Genomic DNA, 23,231 nt, shown 5'->3' with positions numbered 1-23,231 from the left:
CACTTTTTCAAAAAGTCACCACTTCATTTTTATTTTCACATCCCTATTTTCCTTTATGTTTCGTGTCTTCTTTGTTTGTCTTTTTATTTTCATGTTTCCATTTTTTTGTTTCTTTTGGGGCCATTTTGATTTTTTTTCTTTCTCAAGGATGCGGACTCAGATAGTGGGGACGACTCAGAGAAGCGATCATGTGAAGAGAGCTGGCGTTTAATCACCTCCTTACGGGAGAAGCTTCCTCCCAGCAAAGTACAAAGCATCGTTAAGAAATGCGGCCTCCCCAGCAGTGGCAAGAAACGCGAGACAAACAAGATGTACCATATCCCTCAGAGACGTCGGCTGAGCAAAGATTCCAAGTGGGTGACCATCTCTGATCTGAAAATCCAAGCTGTGAAGGAAATCTGCTACGAAGTGGCTCTGAATGACTTTCAGCACAGTCGACAGGAGATTGAAGCTCTTGCCATAGTTAAAATGAAAGAGCTGTGCGCTATGTATGGAAAAAAGGATCCCAATGAACGGGATTCCTGGCGGGCAGTGGCTCGGGATGTGTGGGATACAGTAGGTGTGGGTGATGAAAGGATTGAAGATGTGGTACCGGTTGTTAAGGGACCAACCGATGTTGATGATCTTAAGGTTCATGTAGACAAACTGGAAGACATATTGCAGGAAGTCAAGAATCAGAACAACATGAAGGACGAGGAGATAAAAGCCCTCAGAAACAAAATGTTGAAGATGGAGAAAGTGTTACCGTTAATGGGCACACAGGCTGAACGTAAGAATCGAGACTCTAGTACTGAAAGTAATAAAGGAACAGCAAGTGAAACGAGTAAAATGGTGTCTGAAGACCCTGAAAGAGATGAACGATTCAACCAGCTACTGGACAATGAAGCCATGTTCCGCCGAGGACGGTCAAATTGGATGAGGCAGGAACAAATCAAATTTAAGAACCTCCAACAACAGGAAATTGCCAAGCAGCTGCGAAGGAATAACGGTACACACCGTTTCATCCCACCAGAGAATCGCAAACCACGCTTTCCTTTCAAAAGCAATCCTACCCACCGCAGTTCCTGGAGTCCAGGCACTCATATCATCATCACGGACAAGAAGGTCATAGAGGTTAAAATCCCAAAAGAGGCCCAAATTCAGGAACAGGAGGAGGTGGATCCAGACAAACAAATCTGGAGCCCTTATAGCCAGTCGCGCAACCAACATTTAAACCAGTACCGGGGGCAACATGATAGCCATGATAATCCATCTGGTCGCTGGAGAAGCAATTCTCTCAATGGGTATCAAAAAGGATTACGACGTGAAGCATCGGGTTCTTCAGAATCCCTTCAGTCCTGTGACTCTCAGCTGACTGACTCGCAGAACTTCTACCATCACCCCAATCCACAAAAACAACAAAACTGGGGTCTATACCATGGCAACAGCAATGGTGGCAGCAGCAATGGTGGCAGCAACAACTCTTACAACAAACAGGCCGACCGACCTCACCATTACAATCAGTTTGTTACTCCACCTCGCATGAGGCGTCAGTACTCTGCTCCTAACCTCAAGTCTGGGCGGGAGACCACGGTGTGAGCTGCTTTCTGAGAAAGACTGTAAGGTGTTGGCAGCATACATTAGACAGGGAGGTTTTTGCCATGTCATTCCACCCTAAACTGGTTGATCAACCGTAACAGTGTTGGGTGCATTGGAAGTTCCTACTCCTGAATTTTTGTGTGTTATTCTATGTTTGTGGTGCCTTGGAGAGAGTGAATCGCATATAGATTAGTTACTAGAACCAGTGGGAGTCTCTCCATCCATGCTCTCAAGACTTGCTACCTCTCCTGCCTTAAGTATTACTACCTAATCGTCCCTTTCACTAAAATAATCCCATATTTTTTTATTTTTTTTTCTCCTATGTGACCTCCTATTAAGTGCACTGACTCTTTATTTTTTTGTGGTACATTTTTATTCATATTAAAAACAATGTTAAACCACTAGTCAACAGTTCAAGGAAAACCACTCTATCTAAAAACCGCAAACACTAACCCCAACCCTAAAACCCATATCCTGACTGTTGGTAGTAGGAGGACAGCTCTGGGACCCAGGGCAGAGATCTGCTTTCCATGTATTATCTTCAGCCTGTCCATTATATATAATCATTGCTTCTCTCTCTACTTCTGATTGCGGTAACATTTAACCACTTTAGCTTTTGTCACTGCCTTGGTTTCACTAACCCCTCATTTTCTTATGTCGTATGCTACATATTTTATTGGAAATGACACATTAGCAAGGAGTAGAAACTTGCATGGCAATCCAAGGGCAGATTGCAAGCTTTACACAGGCTCACACTAAAGCGCTTGGTGCTTTGCCTTTAAATTTGACAAAAGAAAAAACCTTGAGTCTGCATTAAATGTAGAAAACGCATTGCGTTGCTCTCCGTTCCTGGCCTGCTTTCTTTCTGTACAAGATTACATGCTCTAAGCCTGGTGAGTGCAGTCGCTGGGGAGCTTCACTTTCCAATAATCATACAATCTACAATTGTATTAAACCCCCAAAAAAATGTTAAATACCAAATCCCATTTAACAAAATAAGGCGTCATGGTTCTGTCGCCCCCAAAAAGGCAGCGCAGTGTGTAGTCTGCTGCAGGATCCTGACAGGTCCATGCAACAGGATCCATAGGGTTCCAGTAGGATTTTTTGCATAAGTGATTTGTCATGTTCGTCATGGATTCTGTTAAAATGGCACACATGATGCCAATGTGAACAGGGCTAAGCTGAATGAATGCCTACCTGCAAGATGCTTTATTTGAGCATGAAAACAGGTTACAGTGTGCACACTACCTAACTGCTGATTATATACAAATATGATGGCATTGTGCTATATAATCAGTGACCATGAAATGTATTTGTGTCGTGAAATAGAATGGCGCCACCTAGAGACATTATACAATAAATGTAACTTAGCGCCACCTATTGATGCCCTTTGCAGCAGTCAAACCTGCATATTTGAAGGGTCTTAATATGATTACACACTCGGCAATCCTTTATGCTGCACCATTCACTGAGAACATTAAACACAATGTTGGCCTAAAACCTTTTGTAAAAAGGCTCAGATCCATCCTTAAACTTACTGTTTTTGGTCATACACATGAGAGAGAAGTGGCCCAGACTTGCCGGTATCAATGGGAGCGACAGCAGGGAGTCTGATAGAGCCTTGTTCTATTGAAATAAACATGCATACTTGGTCAAGCCAGGTGTACATGTTTATGAGTTGGCAGAATGAGCAATCATTCAGTCAGCAGCTTTCTAATGTTTAGAATGTGTGCCTACTTCTTATATAATAAGTGGGCACACACGTTACATGTTTCTCATATCCTGTAAAAATTGAGATTATGAAGGGGCCTGAATTTTTCAGATCTGGTCCCGAAAGCTAGAAATGTGCAGCACTACTCCATTGAAATGGCGCTGCTGCTAGATTTGACTTGCACTACAGACAGTGTATTGGGCCGGCGATTGCTGCTTGGCCCGGATCTTTTTGTAACTAGCTTTTTATTTAGAATTTCCAAAATATAGTATTTTCGTATTAGTTATTTTTTGGAAGCCATCAGCAAGTAGAAAGCTTCAGGATGTTCAGTTACAGATCGTTACGAAGGTTAGCTCAGCAACTTCTTAAAGGAAAGAAAATCAGTTTTTTTTTTTTTATTATCCCTATCGGCGTTGCTTTGATGGGGAGGTAAGTTTGTATGTGCACTATGCTATGTGACTAGCATTGAAGGACAGGTGCAAGTGTCTAATATGGGGTATGTCAAAGGAAGTAAAGGGGATAAGAATAATGGGTTTGCTTGTTTTCAAAAGCAGGGCCGCTCCTGGGCTGTGTCTGGTATTGCAGCTTAGCCCTATTGTCCCTAAATAAATGAGGATGAGCGCTTTGAGGGGTCCCAAGGCTGCACTGTATAACCTAGTATTACCCATTACACAAAATTAGTGCTAGATTTTGAATCACAGGCACATGCATTCCCCCAGCTCCAAATTGTAAGTGACTTTAAACCCCCATGTAGCTTTAATGACAGCTGGCGCACCGCATTGGTAGCAGTATAGTATTATTTACTTTTTGAATGCCTGGGTTTCCTTAGGTGTAGTCACAAATGTGCTTTACAATGCACCCTATGGAATGGTCCACACGGTGGGTTCCTGGCTGTTCCTGAGAATAGATGTACCACCGTGATTGTGTGTATATGTCTCCTCAGCAAGTTTGTACTTGACCAGGGGCTTTCCATCCACCCAGCACTGAGTATCTTGATCTGCCACGGTTCTTTAAGTCCTACTACCTATAGGAGCCTTCAACTGCACACCCCGGAAATGGGTCTGGTCACTCCATTTTACTACGATTTTAGGGATAGGTGCCCATCCATGCCGAAGGTGAAACCTGAAAAAGCCTTCTTTCTATAAGACTGATGGTCCTGGAAATGTAAGAAAGGGCATGTTCCTGTGGGGCACCACGGGGCCCTGACTTTTTTATGGATTGTTAGCTGTCTGATGAGCAGGTTTCTGTACAGAGTTTACAACCTATCTGGTTTAAGGCTGCTCAATAAATAAACTTTGAACTGATGCTGAAGTCTCGCTCTTCATTGTGTGCGTTATATATTATTTCCGACGTCTCTCCACTGACACCTCTCTCACATTAAGAAGAGTGCCTCATAGATGACTAGAAGACTATGCTGTAGAGGGAAGGTGTCCAACCTTGATGGAACCCCTAGACATACCAGTGCATTTTGCTGATTTTCCTGTAGGTCATCAGATCTTTTTGCAGACCCCTGCTGGATCATTGAAATGCAATCCATTGTATTATGTGATCTCAATTTAGATGTCAGTAGATGATAGATTCCAGATGAGGATCACTCATGAGAATTCTATATGCAGCTATGACTAGGGAATTCAAATAAGTGAATTTAAAGGAGTATTCTAGTTATAAGAAGTTATCCCCTATTCACAGCACAGGGAGCACCATAGATTGGTGGGAGTTGAAAGCCGAGACCCCCAACGATCACAAGAACAGGGGCTCCATAATTCAAAATGAATGGAGCTGATGGGGCTCCATAATTCAAAATGAATGGAGCTGATGGTCAAGTATGCCGTGCCACTTCAGTCATTCTTTATGGAACTGGCGGACATAGTTTTGAACAGTGCCTGGAATTAATGGAATGGAACAGAGCATGCTCGACCAACCGCTGCATTCATTTTAGGGTTCAGGGCCCCATTCTTCTAACCAGTTTTGGTATCCCCACAGATCTAATGGTTATCCCCTATCCCGAATACCCCTTTAAGAACAATGCAGACAAGTAAATGTATTTATATACTTTACATGGTTACTTAGTTGATAAGGTTTAAAAAAGACACAGATCAAGTCCAACCTAAAACCCTACTGTGCTGATACAAAGGCAAAAAATCCACATAAGCGGATGTCGGTTAAAGGGGTTGTCCCATTAAGACAACTTATTCCCCTGTGGATCAGTTCAGCTCCAAGGGGCTGTCGGCGATAGCCTAGCGTTTTTCATCTATCCCTGGCAGTCCCATAGAGTAGAATGGAGAGCGTGCGGTCAGACGCCTGTGGATAGGGGATATGTAGTCTTAATGGGACAACTCCTTTTATTGTCGGTGATAAACATTACTCCCTCACTCCAGATATGACAAATGTATTCTATATTGAGCGTATATAGCAGCAGTGCTGACATTCTAAGATGGATTTGGACACATTCAGGTCATTGGTAGTTTTACATAGGACTAGCGTTATCATCCCAAAAGAGTTACATAATCAATTCAGCTCTGCTTTATCTGTGTGTATCACACACGTATTTTGTTTCTGTGTCCGTTCCGTTTCTTTTGCAGTTTGGATGAGGAGCCATTTATTTCAATGGGTCCACAAAAAATGTGGACCGCACACTGTGTGCTGTCCGCATACGTATGTCTGTTCCGTAGCCCCGCAAAAAATATAGAGCATGTCCTATTCTTGTCCATTTTGCGGACAAGGATAGGCATTGTTACAATGGATCCGAAACAAAAAAACGGATGTCAAATGGACGTCATTCATGTTTTTGCAGATCCGCATTTTGCGGACCGCAAAATACATACGGTCGTGTGAATGTAGCCTTAGGGCTCATGCACACGAACGTATTTTGTTTCTGTGTCCGATCCGTTTTTTTTGCGGACCATATGCGGAAACATTCATTTTAATGCAAAAAAAACCAGAAGGTACTCTGTGTGCATTCCGTCCGTATTTCCGTTCCGCAAAAAAAAAAAATGTCCTATTGTCCGCATTATGGACAAGGATAGTACTGTTCTATTTGGGGCCAGCTGTTCCGTTCCGCAAAATACGGAATGCATACGGACGTCATCAGTATTTTTTGCGGATCTGTTTTTTGCGGACCACAAAATACATAGTCGTGTACATGAGCCCTTAGGGTCCATTCACACGTACGTGGTGTATTGTGGATCCACAATACACCAGGCCGCACATGGCCGGCACTAAATAGAGAAGTCCTATTCTTGTCCGCAGCAGCGGACAAGAATAGGACATGCTCTATTTTCTTGCGGAGCTGCGGACCGTAAGTTCGGGGCCGCGCTTCCGGAAATGCGGAGAGCACATGCTCTCCGCATCCATTCTGTCCCCATAGAGAATGAATGGGTCCGCACCCGTTTCGCACGATTGCGGAACGGATGCAGACCACGCTTGCGGACGTGTGAATGGAGCCTTAGGCTGTAGAATGATCACCTCAATAAAGAACATCACATTCTCCAACCCTTCCCTCCACTACTGTGGATCCATATTGCCATCTAGTGACTCAGATATAGAATGCATGTCTCAGTCTCCCCTAATCGTACAAAAAAAACAACTAGTTTTTGTAGCAGTAGTATAGCCTATTTTGACAAGAAATTCAAAAATTCGGCATTTTGTATTGCATCTGACTTGTTTTTTTTTTAGATTGCTTTAAGTTTAGAAAATAATTATTTCTACCCTGAACAATCAACAGACTGCTTTGGTTGGATCTACCACTCTTATTACATGTCTCTGTTTAGCATCTGGAAGGTATATTGGTTCCGCGTGAATAGGCTGTGAGTCAGATTCACTCATTAATACCGACAACCCTGCTTACAGAAGGTCCTTTTACATGGACTGATGTCAGGCAATTATCGGTAATGAACCAAACAGTCTCAATAATTGCCTGATCTCTACGGAGATGAGAGCTGCATTTGATTGCAGCAATCGCCTCCACAGTATAGGTATAAGCAATCTCTATAGTGATCACTTGTCCCTATAGGAAATCATCATTCCTGGGCAGCAGATTAGTTTACACAGCAGGATCTGTTGCACAGGAACTATAGTTTTAGGTGCTGGCACCTTTTACACGGGCTAATTATCAGGAACAAGCGTTTCTGCAAATGCTCACTCCCGATAATTGGCCTAATTAGGCTCCGTTATGTATTATTGAGATATGCACATAATTTATGGTCACAATAAAAATAAAGCCATGGCAAGATCAGGCCGCCCCAGTTACCCTACTTTATGACAGTTTCCACTTGGTTCATTTTCTTTAAATATCAATAGGAAAATAAGTGAAAGCAATAAAAAACTGATGCAGAAAATTACAAAGTTGACAGATTTTAATTATAGATCATAGAGTGACTCCTGCAGCGCTCTTTCTTTCTTAGACATTCACAGTACTATGGATGATTTCGCCACTTGTACTCCCATCCAGCTCATCTTCCACTGTGACATAAAGAAAATAATAATAAGTTAATTTCCTTTATTTTAGTGTCCCTAAAACGTGTTGTCTGATAATGAAGAAAATAACCGAACGGGCTCCTGCTGTCCATATGCAGTACAAATCAAATTTAAAGTGGGCAGGTGCTCCATTTTTTTTGTCTGCATTAGATATATATATATATGTCAGGTCCATAAATATTGGGACATCAACACAATTCTAACATTTTTGGCTCTATACACCACCACAATGGATTTGAAATGAAACAAACAAGATGTGCTTTACCTGCAGACTGTCAGCTTTAATTTAAGTGTATTTACATCCAAATCAGGTGAACGGTGTAGGAATTACAACAGTTTGCATATGTGCCTCCCACTTGTTAAGGGACCAAAAGTAATGGGACAGAATAATAATTATAAATCAAACTTTCACTTTTTAATACTTGGTTGCAAATCCTTTGCAGTCAATTACAGCCTGAAGTCTGGAACGCATAGACATCACCAGATGCTAGGTTTCATCCCTGGTGATGCTCTGCCAGGCCTCTACTGCAACTGTCTTCAGTTCCTGCTTGTTCTTGGGGCATTTTCCCTTCAGTTTTGTCTTCAGCAAGTGAAATGCATGCTCAATCGGATTCAGGTCAGTTGATTGACTTGGCCATTGCATAACATTCCACTTCTTTCCCTTAAAAAACTCTTTGGTTGCTTTTGCAGTATGCTTTGGGTCATTGTCCATCTGCACTGTGAAGCGCCGTCCAATGAGTTCTGAAGCATTTGGCTGAATATGAGCAGATAATATTGCCAGAAACACTTCAGAATTCATCCTGCTGCTTTTGTCAGCAGTCACATCATCAATAAATACAAGAGAACCAGTTCCATTGGCAGCCATACATGCCCACGCCATGACACTACCACCACCATGCTTCACTGATGAGGTGGTATGCTTAGGATCATGAGCAGTTCCTTTTCTTCTCCATACTCTTCTCTTCCCATCACTTTGGTACAAGTTGATCTTGTTCTCATCTGTCCATAGGATGTTGTTCCAGAACTGTGAAGGCTTTTTTAGATGTCGTTTGGCAAACTCTAATCTGGCCTTCCTGTTTTTGAGGCTCACCAATGGTTTACATCTTGTGGTGAACCCTCTGTATTCACTCTGGTGAAGTCTTCTCTTGATTGTTGACTTTGACACACATACACCTACATCCTGGAGAGTGTTCTTGATCTGGCCAACTGCTGTGAAGGGTGTTTTCTTCACCAGGGAAAGAATTCTTCGGTCATCCACCACAGTTGTTTTCTGTGGTCTTCCGGGTCTTTTGGTGTTGCTGAGCTCACCGGTGCGTTCATTCTTTTTAAGAATGTTCCAAACAGTTGATTTGGCCACGCCTAATGTTTTTGCTATCTCTCTGATGGTCTTGTTTTGTTTTTTCAGCCTAATGATGGCTTGCTTCACTGATAGTGACAGCTCTTTGGATCTCATCTTGAGAGTTGACAGCAACAGATTCCAAATGCAAATAGCACACTTTGAAAGGAACTCTGGACCTTTTTATCTGCTCATTGCAATTGGGATGATGAGGGAATAACACACACCTGACCATGGAACAGCTGAGAAGCCAATTGTTCCATTACTTTTGGTTTCTTAACAAGTGGGAGGCACAAATGCAAACTGTTGTAATTCCTACACCGTTTACCTGATTTGGATATAAATACCCTCAAATTAAAGCTAACAGTCTGCAGTTAAAGCACATCTTGTTCGATTCATTTCAAATCCATTGTGGTGGTGTATAGAGCCAAAAATGTTACAATTGTGTCCATGTCCCAATATTTATGGACCTGACTGTATATATTAGTGGGAATTTGCTCTAGTAGTTAGGATAAGCGGGTGCAGTACAGAGGCAAAATACAAGTTCATAATTCAAACTTCAGTGTTTATTCACACTGGATGCCAAAAACAAACTGTCACTTTTGCAGTGTTGGTGTTACTTCACACCCAATGGCAAGTTAATATAACAAAAGTCACCTTGGTGACAGTTCTGCCTCTGAAAGTTCAAATACAGGCTTTAGACGGCCTGTTCCCCTGACACACGGGTCTCCGCTCTCCAGCCCAGCACAGGCCTCAGATCCCAGCACACAGACCTCCTGAGCTCCACTGTCAGACTGAGGTAATCCTCTCTACCTGGCAGTGCGGGCTGGTTATATGCCTGGCAAAACCTGGCTTGGAACGTGGGGAGCAGTCACCCACCCAGCACTTTGACTACTCCCAGTAAGAGCCATCCCGGATTAGCTATTACAGCCATGCTAAGTACCAAGGTGTCAAATAGCAACTGCTGCTGACACATAAAAACCGGCTCTTACTCCACCGAGGCCAGGAACCTCGGTGAAACGTACCTATCATCCATGATGATTCCTTGTACCTTCTTACATACCTCCCCCCTTTGTTCAACTCTGAGGGGGTGAACACACGCCAGACAGTGCACTCGGGACAGGGCATCTGCATTACCCTGCAAGCGGCCTACCCTGTGTTCTACGGATAACTTAAAGTTCTGTAAGGACAACAACCACTGGTGACTCGGGCATTTCTCTCCTTGTCCTGGTTCATCGACTTAAGGGATTGGTCAGTCACCAGGCGGAACTTTCTCCCCGACAAATAGTAGTGGATAGCCAGGCACTCTCTCTCCACTATACTGTACCTGGTTTCGGCTGGGGTAAGCTTGCGGCTTTGGAAGACAATGGGCTGCTCCTCACCGTTAACTTCCTGAGACAGTACAGCACCGAGGCCTACTTCGGAGGCGTCCGTCTGTACTATGAATTCCAGCTTGAAGTCAGGTGTCACCAAAACCGGGGACCCACACAGGGCTGACTTCAAAGCGGAGAACGCCTCTTCCGCCCGATCATCCCAGCGAACTATCACTGACTTGTGTCCATTCAAGAGCCCTGTCAATGGCGCGGCCACCGTAGCAAAGTGGGGGACAAACCTCATGTAATAGCCCACCATTCCCAGAAATGACTTTTCTTGCCTAGTGGTGACAGGTCAGGGCCAATTTCGAATTGCCTCTATTTTGTTCACTTGGGGTTTGACTCCGCGCCCAATGACCATACTCCAGGTACTTAGTCTCCTCTAACCCTATCGCACAATTTTTTGGGTTAGTGGTTAGTCCCGCCTTCCGAAGGGAGTCCACTACAGCCTGCACTTTGGGTAGGTGACTTTCCCAGTCGGTACTGTGGATGACAATATCGTCCAGGTAAGCTGAAGTGTACTGACGATGTGGACGCAGCACAATGTCCATAAGCTGTTGAAAAGTGGCGGGGGCGCCATGCAGACCAAAGGGTAGCACCATGTACTGATACAGACCTTCAGGTGTGATGAAGGCAGTTTTCTCTTTGGCAGCATCTGTTAAGGGCACCTGCCAGTACCCTTTCATGAGGTCCAAAACAGAAAAATACCAGGCTTGTCCTAACATCTCGATAAGCTCATCCACCCGGGGCATGGGATACGCATCGAATTTGGAAATCTCGTTCAGTTTACGAAAATCGTTACAGAACCGTAACGTCCTGTCCCGTCTGGCTTGGGTATTAAGACTATTGGACTGGCCCACTCACTTTTAGACTCCTCAATGACATCTAGTTGCAGCATTAACTGCACTTCCTCCAAGATGGCTTGTCGCCGAGCCTCGGGTTCCCGGTATGGTTTTAACCGTACTTTGGCCTGAGGTTCCGTGACAATGTCATGCTGGATTATGGAAGTGCGTCCTCCTGAGCCTGTTTAGAGGAGAGGCTGCCAGCAACTTTTACGGCGGCAACCGCTTCCCTTGCATCAGACAAAGGGGCCGGAACTTCTTCCCCTAGAAAACTTGGACACCGGCTGTCTTCCGTAGAGGTCTCCCTATCCTTCCATGGCTTAAGTAAATTAACATGGTAGATCTGTTCTGGCTTTCGCCGCCCTGGCTGGTGTACCTTGTAGTTCACATCTCCAACTTTCTCGAGTACCTTGTAGGGCCCCTGCCACCTAGCCAGGAACTTACTGTCCATGGTCGGTACCAGAACCAAAACCCGATCACCCGGGTTAAAAATCCGGACCCGAGCCTGCCGAATATAGAACCGACTCTGGGCAAGCTGAGCTGACTCCATATGCTCCCTAACAAGAGGCAACACTGTCTCTATCCGTTCTTGCATCTGGATAATGTACTCAATAACACTTTTATACGGCGTGGGCTGTTGTTCCCATGCCTCTTTGGCTACATCCAAGAGACCGTGAGGGTGTCTGTCATATAGCAGTTCGAAGGGTGAGAACCCAGTAGAGGCCTAGGGTACCTCTCTCACTGCGAACATGAGATAGGGCAGAAGAAGGTCCCAGTCCTTCCCATCTTTAGCCACCACCCTTTTCAACATATTTTTTAATGTTTGGTTAAACCTTTGTACCAGACCGTCTGTTTGCGGATGGTAAACGGACGTCCCTAGCTGTTTTATGTGCAGCAACCTACAGAGTTTCCTCATCCCCTTGGACATAAAAGGGGTCCCCTGATCAATCAGAACCTCTTTAGGTAGCCCCACTCGGGAGAACATTTCCATTAGCTCCTTAGCTATCAGTTTAGCCGATGTATGTCGCAGTGGCACCGCCTCCGGGTACCGAGTGGCGTGGTCTAGAACGACCAAGATGTGTTTGTGTCCTCTAGCGGACTTAGATACTGGGCCTACGAGGTATATAGCGATACTCTCAACCGGTACCTCGATGATCGGGAGAAGTACCAAGGGACTATGGAAAAGGTGCTGGGGGCTAGTTGCCTGGCAAGTTGGCCAAGATTTACAGAATTCCTCCACCTCCCTAAACACACTGGGCCAGTAAAACCGTTGTAGAATACGGTTCTGTGTTTTCTGCATTCCCAGATGACATCCGAGAACATGTTGGTGGGCTAACTGTGACACGAGTTTGCGATGAGCCTGGGGCACCACCAACTGTTCAATAGGTTCACCCCGCAGCTAGTTTACTCAATAAGACATATTCTGCTGAACCACAAAACGGGGGGACACCGACTCTGCCCTAGCTTGTTGTGGTTCACCATCTACTATTAATACATTTTCCCAGGCTCGGGGATAGGGTGGGGTCCCGGTGTTGTGCAGTACCAAAATTATCCCCGGAGACCGAGGTCTGCCAGCTCAGGCCCCGGGGGCAAGTCCTCCACGTCTCCCACCATTAAACTCAGTGGGGTTGTCTCCCCCTCTTTCACCGAAGTGGTGGTCACCCCTACTGCTGGCCCTTCGGCCTCGGGTTCCTAGGGTTCTGGCCTAGGAACCCGAGGAGCAAGGCCACTCTGCTGGGGTTACCCCTGTCTCATGGGTATCTGTCACTTTTGTAGCAGGCCACAGTGACTGGAAACCAGGGAAGTCTCTCCCTATTATAAGTTCGTAGTGTAGGCTTGTGGCAACTGCCCCTTCGCAAGTCCACCTGCCGGCCCCCATGGTTAGAGACACCAGGGCGGTGGCATAATCTTTTAAGTCCCCATGAATGCACATGACCCTGACTTTCTGGCCAGTATACTCAGCAGACCGTACCAGGGGAGCCATTACTAGGGACACCAGACTCCCTGAGTCCAGCAGGGCCTCCGCTGGAGTGTCTCCCACTTCCACTTGGCACAAGTGATTCAGAGTTTCTGGGGTACCCGCTGCACACATCTTCCTGGTATATAACGACTGACTGAAGCCATAGTTCGTGTCCGTGGGTTCCACCTGATGTGGACAGTCAGCTCGTACATGGCCAGGCTCCCGACACCGCCAGCAGACTATCGTAGCCGGGTTCATTGGGGGTACATCCCGGGCAGGTTTGGTTGACACAAGTCGCCGGGTCTGGGGTGGAGATTTACGGGATTTGACTGCCCCCCCCCACCTCTCAAAAGAACCCCCCTGTAGATTCTGGGTAGCCTCATAGCGTTCCACCAGGTCGACCATCTCAAGGGCATTACCTGGAGAGACCTGGCTGATCCATTGCTGGAGAGGGGATGGCAAAGCCCTCCAGAACGTATCAGCCAATAGTCTATCCAGCATAGCCATGGGAGTCAGCACCTCAGGCTGTAGCCACTTTTGCAAAAGGTGGACTAAGTCATAATACTGGGGTCTCGCGGGCTCAGCTGACTTAAAGGGAGTCTGTCACCTCCATATGGCCATATACAGTGCTTACATGGCTCTGTAGCACACCTATACAGGATTGGAACGGTACCTTTGTTCTTTTCTTTAGACTTGCACCAGCAGTAAAAACGAAGTTTAATTCATATGCAAATGAGGACTCGCAGGTGCCCTTGGGCGGCGTTCAGTGTGTAGGAGCCCAGGCTGCTCTGCCTTCTTCTCACTTTACTCTTCCCCAGACTCTTCCTTTGCCCTATCGATGAGGCAAGAGACTTGCAGTGCGGGCAAAGGCAGAGACTGGGGAGGAGTAAAGTGAAAAGAAGGCAGAGCAGCCTGGGCTCCTACACACTGAACGCCGCCCCTGGGCACTTGCGAGTGCTCATTTGCATATGAATCAAACTAGGTACCGTTACAACCTTGTATAGGTGTGCTACAGAGCCATGTAAGCACTGTATATGACAATATGGAGGTGACTCCCTTTAAACCCCCACTGATGGGCCTGGACCAACACATTCACCCTCAGTCTTGCCAAAATCTCACCCTTCACTTTTTGGTAGTCGGCCGCTTGATACACCCGCTACGAATCGGATGCCAGGAACGGAGCGCCGACCTCAGCCCACTGATCTCCGGGTAGCTTCTCCCTTGTGGCCACTTTTTCATACAACGCCAGGTAGGTTTCGATGTCGTCTGCGGGTGTCATCTTAGGAATCGCGTCACGGACTGCCTTCCGGGCATCGTGGACAATCGGGGTTGCTCCTGCTGTCTGAAAAGCCATCACGTGTTGTAGCAGCAACTGGTTGGTCTCTTGCTGCTGCTTTTTAGCCTCCCGTTGTTGCATTTTTGTCTCTCGCTGCTGCAGATTAGCCTCCATGAGGGCCTTCACAACAGCCTCCATTTTGTTGTAGGACACTGGTTGTAATACCGCTGGTTTGATGTGTGACATACAACCGTGCCCAAAAATGCAAACCAAAAAATATTTTGGCGTTCACGCCAGCCTCACTGCTCATGCCCGCATCCTCCATCAATTGTGTGGGAATACGCTCTGGTAGTTATGATAAGCGGGCGCAGTACAGAGGCAAAATACAAGTTCGTAATTCAAACTTCAGTGTTTATTCACACTTGATGCCAAAAAGAAAACGTCACTTTTGCAGTGTCGGTGTTACTTTACACCCAATGGCAAGTTAATATAACAAAAGTCGGGTCTCCGCTCTCCAGCCCAGCACAGGCCTCAGATCCCAGCACACAGACCTCCTGAGCTCCACTGTCAGATGGACGTAATCCTCTCCACCTGGCAGTGCTGGCTGGTTTTATGCCTGGCAAAACCCGGTCTGGAACGTGGGTAGTAGTCGCACACCCAGCACTTTGACTACTCCCAGTAAGAGCCGTCCCGGATTAGCTATTACAGCCATGCTAAGTACCAAGGTGTCAAACAGCAACTGCTGCTGACACATAAAAACCGGCTCTTACTCCACCGTGGCCAGGAACCTCGGTGACATATACCCATCATCCACAATGATTCTTTGTACCTTCTTACAATATATATATATATATATATATATATATATATATATATATATATATATCCATAAAAAGCCAGGCAGCACTCCTTTATTAAGTTGAAAGATGGGTGCCAGCGGTAATCCCTCGATTCAGGATGATGAACAAATAATAAAATTCTGCAGCACTCCTTGAAAGATGAAAAAATGTGCTATTTATTCACACGTCATATAGCAACGTTTCGGTTCTCTCTCAGAACCTTTTTCAAGCCAAGTGAAACATAAAGTGCAATAGTGCTAGTATATATACATATTGTAATTAATTCAAGCTAATTAATCATCCCATAAAAAGCGTGCACTCCCCCTTTAACCATGTTACAATTCATTATTTTCCAAAACACATCTCAGTGTGAACAGAGACAAATAGCGCTCAATACATGTTCAACAACAATCCATATATCATACCTGTGATATTAAGCATAAAATTCATATACTCATGGTGATAATCTAATAAAGTGCATGGTGCATTAAAAACCTATATATTAAAAAATACCTTTCTGGGGCATTAAAGCTGTATTTCATATGGCAAATAAGGGAGATAAAAATTAATCTTGAGTCGCGGTACTTCACGCTATATTCAGCGCGTCTCCCAATACCTAGTGCGCATGTGTCAACCCATATCCCTCCTACTAGGCGGTGCATATCTGTTAGACGTCACCCGGGGCGGAGACCAAACGATCGCGACGCCAGGTATCAGTGCAGTGTCAGTCCGTCCAGCGCACACAAAAGTGCCCGCGGACCAACCAACACACCGCACGCCCATGCATCATCGAACGTCCTCATCCCGGGGACGCACTCCCGATCTCCACCATTTTGTTTAAGGGCAATCTTTTGGGCAAATATATATACATTAGAGATCTCCCTTATTCCATATTCTTGTATCCAGCTAATAAGTCCCAGCATAACAGCTTCCATGTTTTCCATTATATCACGAATTGTATTCCCAACAGTAGAAAAATCATATTGTAGCATTATTTACAAAATTGTAGTTATATGTAACATACATTAAATTCACCTGGTACAGCAATACGAATACACAAGCTACAAGCAATGAATGATAGGGCGCTAACCTACCATACCCCCAGTTACCCTAAATTCAACATTTAAGCATATATATATATATATATATATATATATATATATATTCGTCAGGCTCGTGATCTGTATACAAGTAAATATTCCCCCAAATAAATAAAGCACAAATTACTTTTTGCCGGGTTCAGGTAACTGCACCAGCGGATTACATTTGTGAAATGTGGTAGTGATGCGACTTCTACAACTGTTACATTTATAAAATGCATTATACGTGCTGGCATTGCCCACCTCTGGAGTGTTCTTCATGCATGTGCATAGTATGAACAGATCAGTAAACATATGGAAAAATAGTTTAACAAGTTCAGATGCATTTTTATAGTTCTCAATGTATTGTCCCCTTTAGTGCCCTAATTATAAAGATTGCCTATATGTTGCCTATAATACCTCAGGTGTAATGTATTATCAGTACCACTAGGAGGCAGTGGTTAGCCTTTTCTATCAGATGCCATACATAAGTGAAATGTTTAAGTGAAATGAATGGGGATTATTTTGTACCTCCATGTACCTTTTAATATAATACAGAGAAATATGGAGTTATCACAGAGTTCCATAAGAAAGTAACTGTGGCATGTTCCACTGGATCCCATATCACATTGGCATTTTCCCCTAGCAACAGTAGAATACAGTGCCTATGAATGCATTATACAACTGCATGTCTATGAGTCCATGGTAAGGAGATCCAAGGACCTCTGTACAAGGTCCATGCACAATGCATAGAATAGCTTGAATCTCAACATTATATCCGCTGTAGAGGACAAGTGTGGGACACGGTCTGTTTCCTAATCCCTGGCTGATTCCTCGTGTCAGTCCGGTGTCAGCCCTGCTTTGAACTCTTCTATGCTGTGACATAAGAGCTTAGAGGATTAGTTCATTAACCTGTACGTGTCCCAGTCACAAATGCATCTTTTCCAGTTATTACATACGTGGTGCTTAGCTTATATTGATTAATCACTCTTTTTTATCTGAGTCCCATAATTTTCTTTCGCCATTGTTGTTCACCATAGGTATATATTTCCTATTGCTTTACATTTTCCATGGCACTGTAGGTGGTCTCCATTCACATCAGGCCCTATGCCCAGTTCACATGTTCTTTCCCATCTCTCCTACACGTCCTGTCTCTCCATTCATAGGATTATGAAAGCAAACTGCTGGCCCTTCAGAAGCAGGTGGAGACCCGGTCACTAACAGCTGAGACCACCGAGGAAGAGGATGAAGAGGAAGAGGAGGGTAAGAGTCTTTGTAGTTGTGCCAGTCATAGATGCCAGCAAGAGTGGGATGGACATTCCTCTAACTGCCCCACCACCTCCAGATCCCATTGAAGTGAATGGATCTGGGGTGCAGTACCAAACAACAATATATACACACATCCACACATTTTTATATTGTTTGTGAATCCCACAAAGGATAAAACCATCACAAATGGGAGAATTGTCATCACTGGCTAGGTGGGGGGTGCTTTATGTACAGCATTTGCAATTAGGCATGCTATGACTCAAATTTTCTGTTTGTCCAGAGTTTTGACCTGTTACAATATATGGATGGTTACAGGAGAGTTCTTTTTAGCAGGTCAGTGTCACTCAAGCATATTCAGTCTGGGAAACTCTGTGGAAGCTGTATTTCCCAGACTAAACGATGTTCCTCTGAAGTGAACTTGCAGCATCATAATCATTTTTGATGCTGTGAAATCCCATTTTACTGCAGGTCTGCTGAAGTGCAGTCACATAATGCCGTGACTACAGTTCAGTAGACCTGCGGTAAAATGGGAATTCACAGTATCATAAATCATTATGATGCTGCAAGTTCACTTCAGAGGGGCCGCGTTCAGTCCGGAAAATACAGCTCCTACACATAGTGTTTCCCACACTGAACATGCTTGTGTGAAACTAGCCTTACTCATAAAGTTTAAAGGGGTTAACCAAGGGCTATATTGACCCTCCATATGCCAGGGCCCCTCACACAGATAGTACTTACCTCGCTCCACAGCACCCGCGTTGCTTCTGATGCCGGCACAGCCGCCACTGCATCTCCCCATCGCGCAGATGAAAACATCCGGTGACAAGCCTCCCTAGTATCGCGGGTGATGCTAGGGAGGCTCGTTCCTGTCACTATTCGTTCCTGCTATTGACTGCCACCAGGAGATGCAGCAGCGGCCGTGCCGGGGAGCAAGGTAGGCACTAAAGTGCGTCTGTCAGCAATTTTGACCATACTTAACTGCTGACAGAACCAGGTAGGGGCTGAGGAAAGCAGAACAAACATACCTTTTGCAGAGGTTTTATTATCAGGAGTAGTGTGAATATGAACTTTTATTCAGCCAGATTCTAGTCCTGCAAGTGCACTGAAGTTGGTGCTTCACTATAGGAAGTGCTCCCTGCATTGAGCTGATTCACAGCCCGTCCCCTCAGTTCTGATTAACAGATGTAGCATCCAACCATGAGACCACTACAGCTGTCACTCAGAGGGAAGTGGTTGTGAAGTCTCTCAGTGCAAAGAGCACTTTATAGTAAAGCTCTGCTATCAGTGCTGTTGTAGGAACAGAACCTGGCTGAATAAATGTTCATATATACAGTACTCCTGATAATAAAAGCTCCACAAAAGGTATGTTTGTACTGTGCTCCCAAGCCCCTACCTACTGCTGTCAGCAGTTTGACATGGTTAAAACTACTGATAGACTCCCTTTAAAGGGCTTAATGGAGTTATCCCATGATTAATGTAATAAAATGAAAATGATACATAACCTAGCACATGCCAAGATAGAACCAGCCCTGTACCTCACATGGATCCAGAGACCTCCCCTTTCATTGCTCCAGTTGCTCTGTTAGGGTCCATTCACACGTCCGTTGTTTCTTTCCTGATCTGTTCCGTTTTTTGCGGAACAGATCTGGACCAGTTCTGTACCCATTCATTTTCAATGGGTCCTGAAAAAAAATCAGACATTGAGCTGTCCGATTTTTTTCAGGACCCATTTAAAATGAATGGGTACAGAACTGGTCCAAATCTGTTCCGCAAAAAATGGAACAGATCAGGAAAGAAACAACGGACGTGTGAATGGACCCTTAGATTGATTTCAAACTGTCAGTGTATGGGGCATGTCCTTTCTGCTGCAGCTGCTGCCGGTTGAACTGAGCATGTGCTTCCGTCTCAGTGAACCAGACTTAAAAACTGCCAGCAGTATAGCCTACTGCTCCCTTATAGAAGGTGACACCTGGGACGACCATATAATGACCAGATGTCACATGTTCTGGGCCGTGTCATGGTGCAGCCCATGCTTTTTGATGCACATTGGCTGTAACCTGACACATTTAACTATTTACAGTTCCCTGGACAGAGCATGAGTTTGAACTTGCCCAGTGGGCATTCAAAAAATGGAAGCATCATCAGTTCACTTCTCTACGGGACCTGCTATGGGGAAATGCTGTGTACCTCAAAGAAGCCAATGCCATCAGTGTGGAGCTGAAGAAGAAGGTGAGGAGCTTGTCCTTATTCATTTCATTCTTATGTTCCATACAGTGAATACCGAGGAGGGAGGCAGGGTGGAGACATGAAAGGAATGGACAGTAATGCTGAAACCAACATGGCAACCAGTGGAGTGATGAGACTATGCATAGTGCTATACAGGCTATTGGGGCATTCCTTCCACACCACAAAACACGTCCAGGGTTTGGGAGTTTAATTTGTTTTCCACCTTCTTATTAGGTCCAGTTCCAGTTTGTGCTGTTGACAGACACCCTGTATTCTCCACTTCCACCGGAGCTGCTTCCTCCAGAGTCTGAGAAAATACCCGAAGATGAGCCCTTCCCTCGTACTGTGGTGGCTGTAGAAGTGCAGGACTTGAAAAATGGTGCCACACACTACTGGTCACTGGAGAAACTCAGGCAAGCTGCCACAATTCTGATAATACTTAGGATTGATTTGATTTTTTTTTCAAAAAACAGCACCAATCTTTTCTGTGTTATGAGTCAGGTATTGCAAGTCAGCCCCATTCACTTGAAAGGACATAAAAAGAGTGGCACCGTTTTTCGGGGGGGAAATTTACACTCTTTTATTATCCCCCTCTCTCTTCCTGTCCGCTGCTGCTGTCTATGGCAAAGACCACGGTGAACAGGAAGAGAGACGGGATACAGTACTTGCGCACCCGCCGATCTGATATTGATGACCTATCCTGAGGATAGGTCATCAATAATAAAAGCCTGGAGAACCCCTTTAAACGGGTTTCCACTGTGTAAAAGTAAGTATTACCACATTTTGTACCAGAACGACACATTTTATAAGATCTCCGTTTGTCAGTGAATAGAGGTAATGACTGTTTAGATGATGTGATTAGCACATCTGAATACAGAGATTTGATGCATCTAGGTGAACATGAACAATGATTGCCTCCATACGTTGACAGATATTAGACACTGTAAAGAGATGTATGGACTGGACAGCACTCCAAGATACTGGAGAGAGCATGTGCCCTGTGCCTCCCAAGGGATTGGTCCAACTCACCCCAAAAATGGTAATCCAAGTACAAGAACAGTAGAGGCAGCGCTCCAAACCTTGTACAAAGAAACTTCTCTTTTATCCCGGAGGTGACATTTCGGCCTTTTTCAAGCATCTTTTCTATTTTCTAAAAATACGTTGAGATCATAATAACTTCCACCATCACTTCCAGTCCCGCGCTCACAACCACCTCTATTTCTGATACAATTTACATTTCCTCCCATAGGTTGCGGCTGGAACAGATGCGAGAGATGTACGACCGAGCTGGAGAAATGGCCTCTAATGTCCAAGACGAACCTGATGCAGTATTAAGCGGCGGTGACCCGTTCTACGATCGTTTCCACTGGTTTAAGCTTGTCGGCAGGTAGGTTCTTTCCCGTACTATTGAACTATTCAGAGAGACTCACCCGGCTGATGTCATAACTGTTCTCCTATACTTATTTTCACTAAATAGCTCTCAATAAAACCAGCTGATATGAGAGATGTGTCCTTGTCGGTTGAATCCAGCGGTGATGGTCCCATTTCGCTCCGAGGCTGTATTACAGAGAATACAGTGTTTTAATAATGTGCAATGAGGGTGTTGCCATTGCACATAGCGGCTCCACTCACTCTCCTACAGGCTGCACACCCACAACTTTAACTGACAGGGCCAGGCAGTGAAGACCTAATCACGCCTGGCCCCGAAGTCTTGCGCCTGTGCATTTGCTTCAGTGTTTGGCGCAGTACAGTACAGAAGCGCCCCCGCCAATGAATTTTGTATTGTGCCAAACATTAGTGGGGCCTTCTGCGCCTGCGCCAAACACTGAAGCTAAGGCACAGGCGCAAGACTTTGGGGACAGGTGTGATCAAGTCTTTACTGCCTGGCCTTGTAAGTCAGTGGTGGGGGTGCAGCCTGTAGGAGAGTGAACAGAGCCTCTGGGTGCAACAAGGTGCACCCGAGGACTAATTAGCATATTATTAAAACACTGTTTTCTCTGCGATGTGGCCACAGAACAAGATGGGACCAACACCATTAGATTCAGCTGACAAGGACACATCTTCCATGTCAGCTGGTTTTATTGAGAGGTATTTATTGACGGATTCCCTTTAAGATGCTTATTATATTTTTTGGCAACTTTTTGAATTATGGATATGTTAAAGGGGTTCTCCGGGAATTAAGAAAATGAAAATACTTTAAATATTGCTTTATTATGAATAGATTCCTAAATACCTTTTATTAGTTAATTGTTTTGTCTGGGGAGCAATCATTAGAAGAAATAAAATGTCCACTGTTTTATTCGTACACACAAAACCTGTCCTATCACACAGGAGGACAAGTTACTTCAGAGCAGTGAGCTAAAGAGCTGCCTCATCGGGAACAATCATTAGGAGAAATAGAATGGACGCCAACCATCCACGCAAAACCTCTGTGGGAATGGAGATCATGAGGAAACATGAAGTACAGATAGGACGGACAGGACAGATTAATGGTGGTGGTAATAGAGACTACGTACAAGAGCTGCTGCTCAGCCAACTCCTCCTCTCTGTACTTCATGTCTCCTCATGAACTCAATTCCCACAGAGATTCAGCTGAAGATCTTATCATCTGTATTCAGGATCATGATCTCTGACAAGTAGAGCAGAGAGGAGGATGAAGCAGCTCTTTAGCTCCTGTGTGATTAGGACAGGTTTTGTGTGTTACTAATAGGACGGCGGCCATTTTATTTCTCATAATGATTGTTCCCAAGACAAAACAAATCATTATAACTAATGAAAGATATTTGGGAATATACTTATAATAAAGTAATATTTAAGTATTCTCATGTTCTTAATTCCCGGAGAACCCCTTTAATGACCTTTCTCAGGGTATTTGCACTGTACGTATGGGGGGAGATTTATCAAAACTGGTTTAGTCACCCATAGCAACCAATCGGGTTCCACCTTTCATTTTTCAGAGCTCCTTTAGAAAATGAAAGGTGGAATCTGATTGGTTGCTATGGGCAACTAAGCCAGTTCTACTTTATACCAGTTTTGATAAATCTCCCCCAGCAGTCTTTGATCTAACTACTACACAAGACTACAATTGTGTAATAACCAATGTGCAATCACATGAATACTCGGATGTAACTAGGCTACAGGTGACAGAAATGGCAGCATGGTATCTATACGGTAGCTCTGCTGGTACTTCATAAAGGAGACATACCAGAAGATAATGGGGTATTGAGTGTATTAGTGCCCGTAGGTATCATAGAGTAGGGTTCCCC

The 23,231-nt window shown here is 44.7% G+C and overlaps 1 protein-coding gene across 8 annotated transcripts in view; it reads left to right on the top strand.

Moving 5' to 3' along the window:
* Positions 1 to 23,231, top strand: part of KIF1B (kinesin family member 1B) — a 151,554-nt gene that overhangs the window by 100,770 nt on the left and 27,553 nt on the right. For 6 of the 8 annotated variants that reach the window (XM_040430752.1, XM_040430748.1, XM_040430749.1 and 3 more), the window contains 4 exons: positions 17,637 to 17,733; positions 19,820 to 19,968; positions 20,200 to 20,378; positions 21,215 to 21,352. In XM_040430752.1, the coding sequence (XP_040286686.1) occupies positions 17,637 to 17,733; positions 19,820 to 19,968; positions 20,200 to 20,378; positions 21,215 to 21,352 (563 nt within the window). Of the gene's footprint in view, positions 1 to 147; positions 3,182 to 17,636; positions 17,734 to 19,819; positions 19,969 to 20,199; positions 20,379 to 21,214; positions 21,353 to 23,231 lie in introns of those variants that run through there. The other 2 variants (XM_040430762.1, XM_040430770.1) reach the window with 2 other exon arrangements.

Source organism: Bufo bufo, chromosome 1 (assembly GCF_905171765.1).
Source record: "Bufo bufo chromosome 1, aBufBuf1.1, whole genome shotgun sequence".
In the NCBI taxonomy this organism is placed as follows: Eukaryota; Metazoa; Chordata; class Amphibia; order Anura; family Bufonidae; genus Bufo; species Bufo bufo.
The sequence above is the reverse complement of the archived record's forward strand: the minus strand, read 5'-3'. Positions and strand labels throughout refer to the sequence as shown.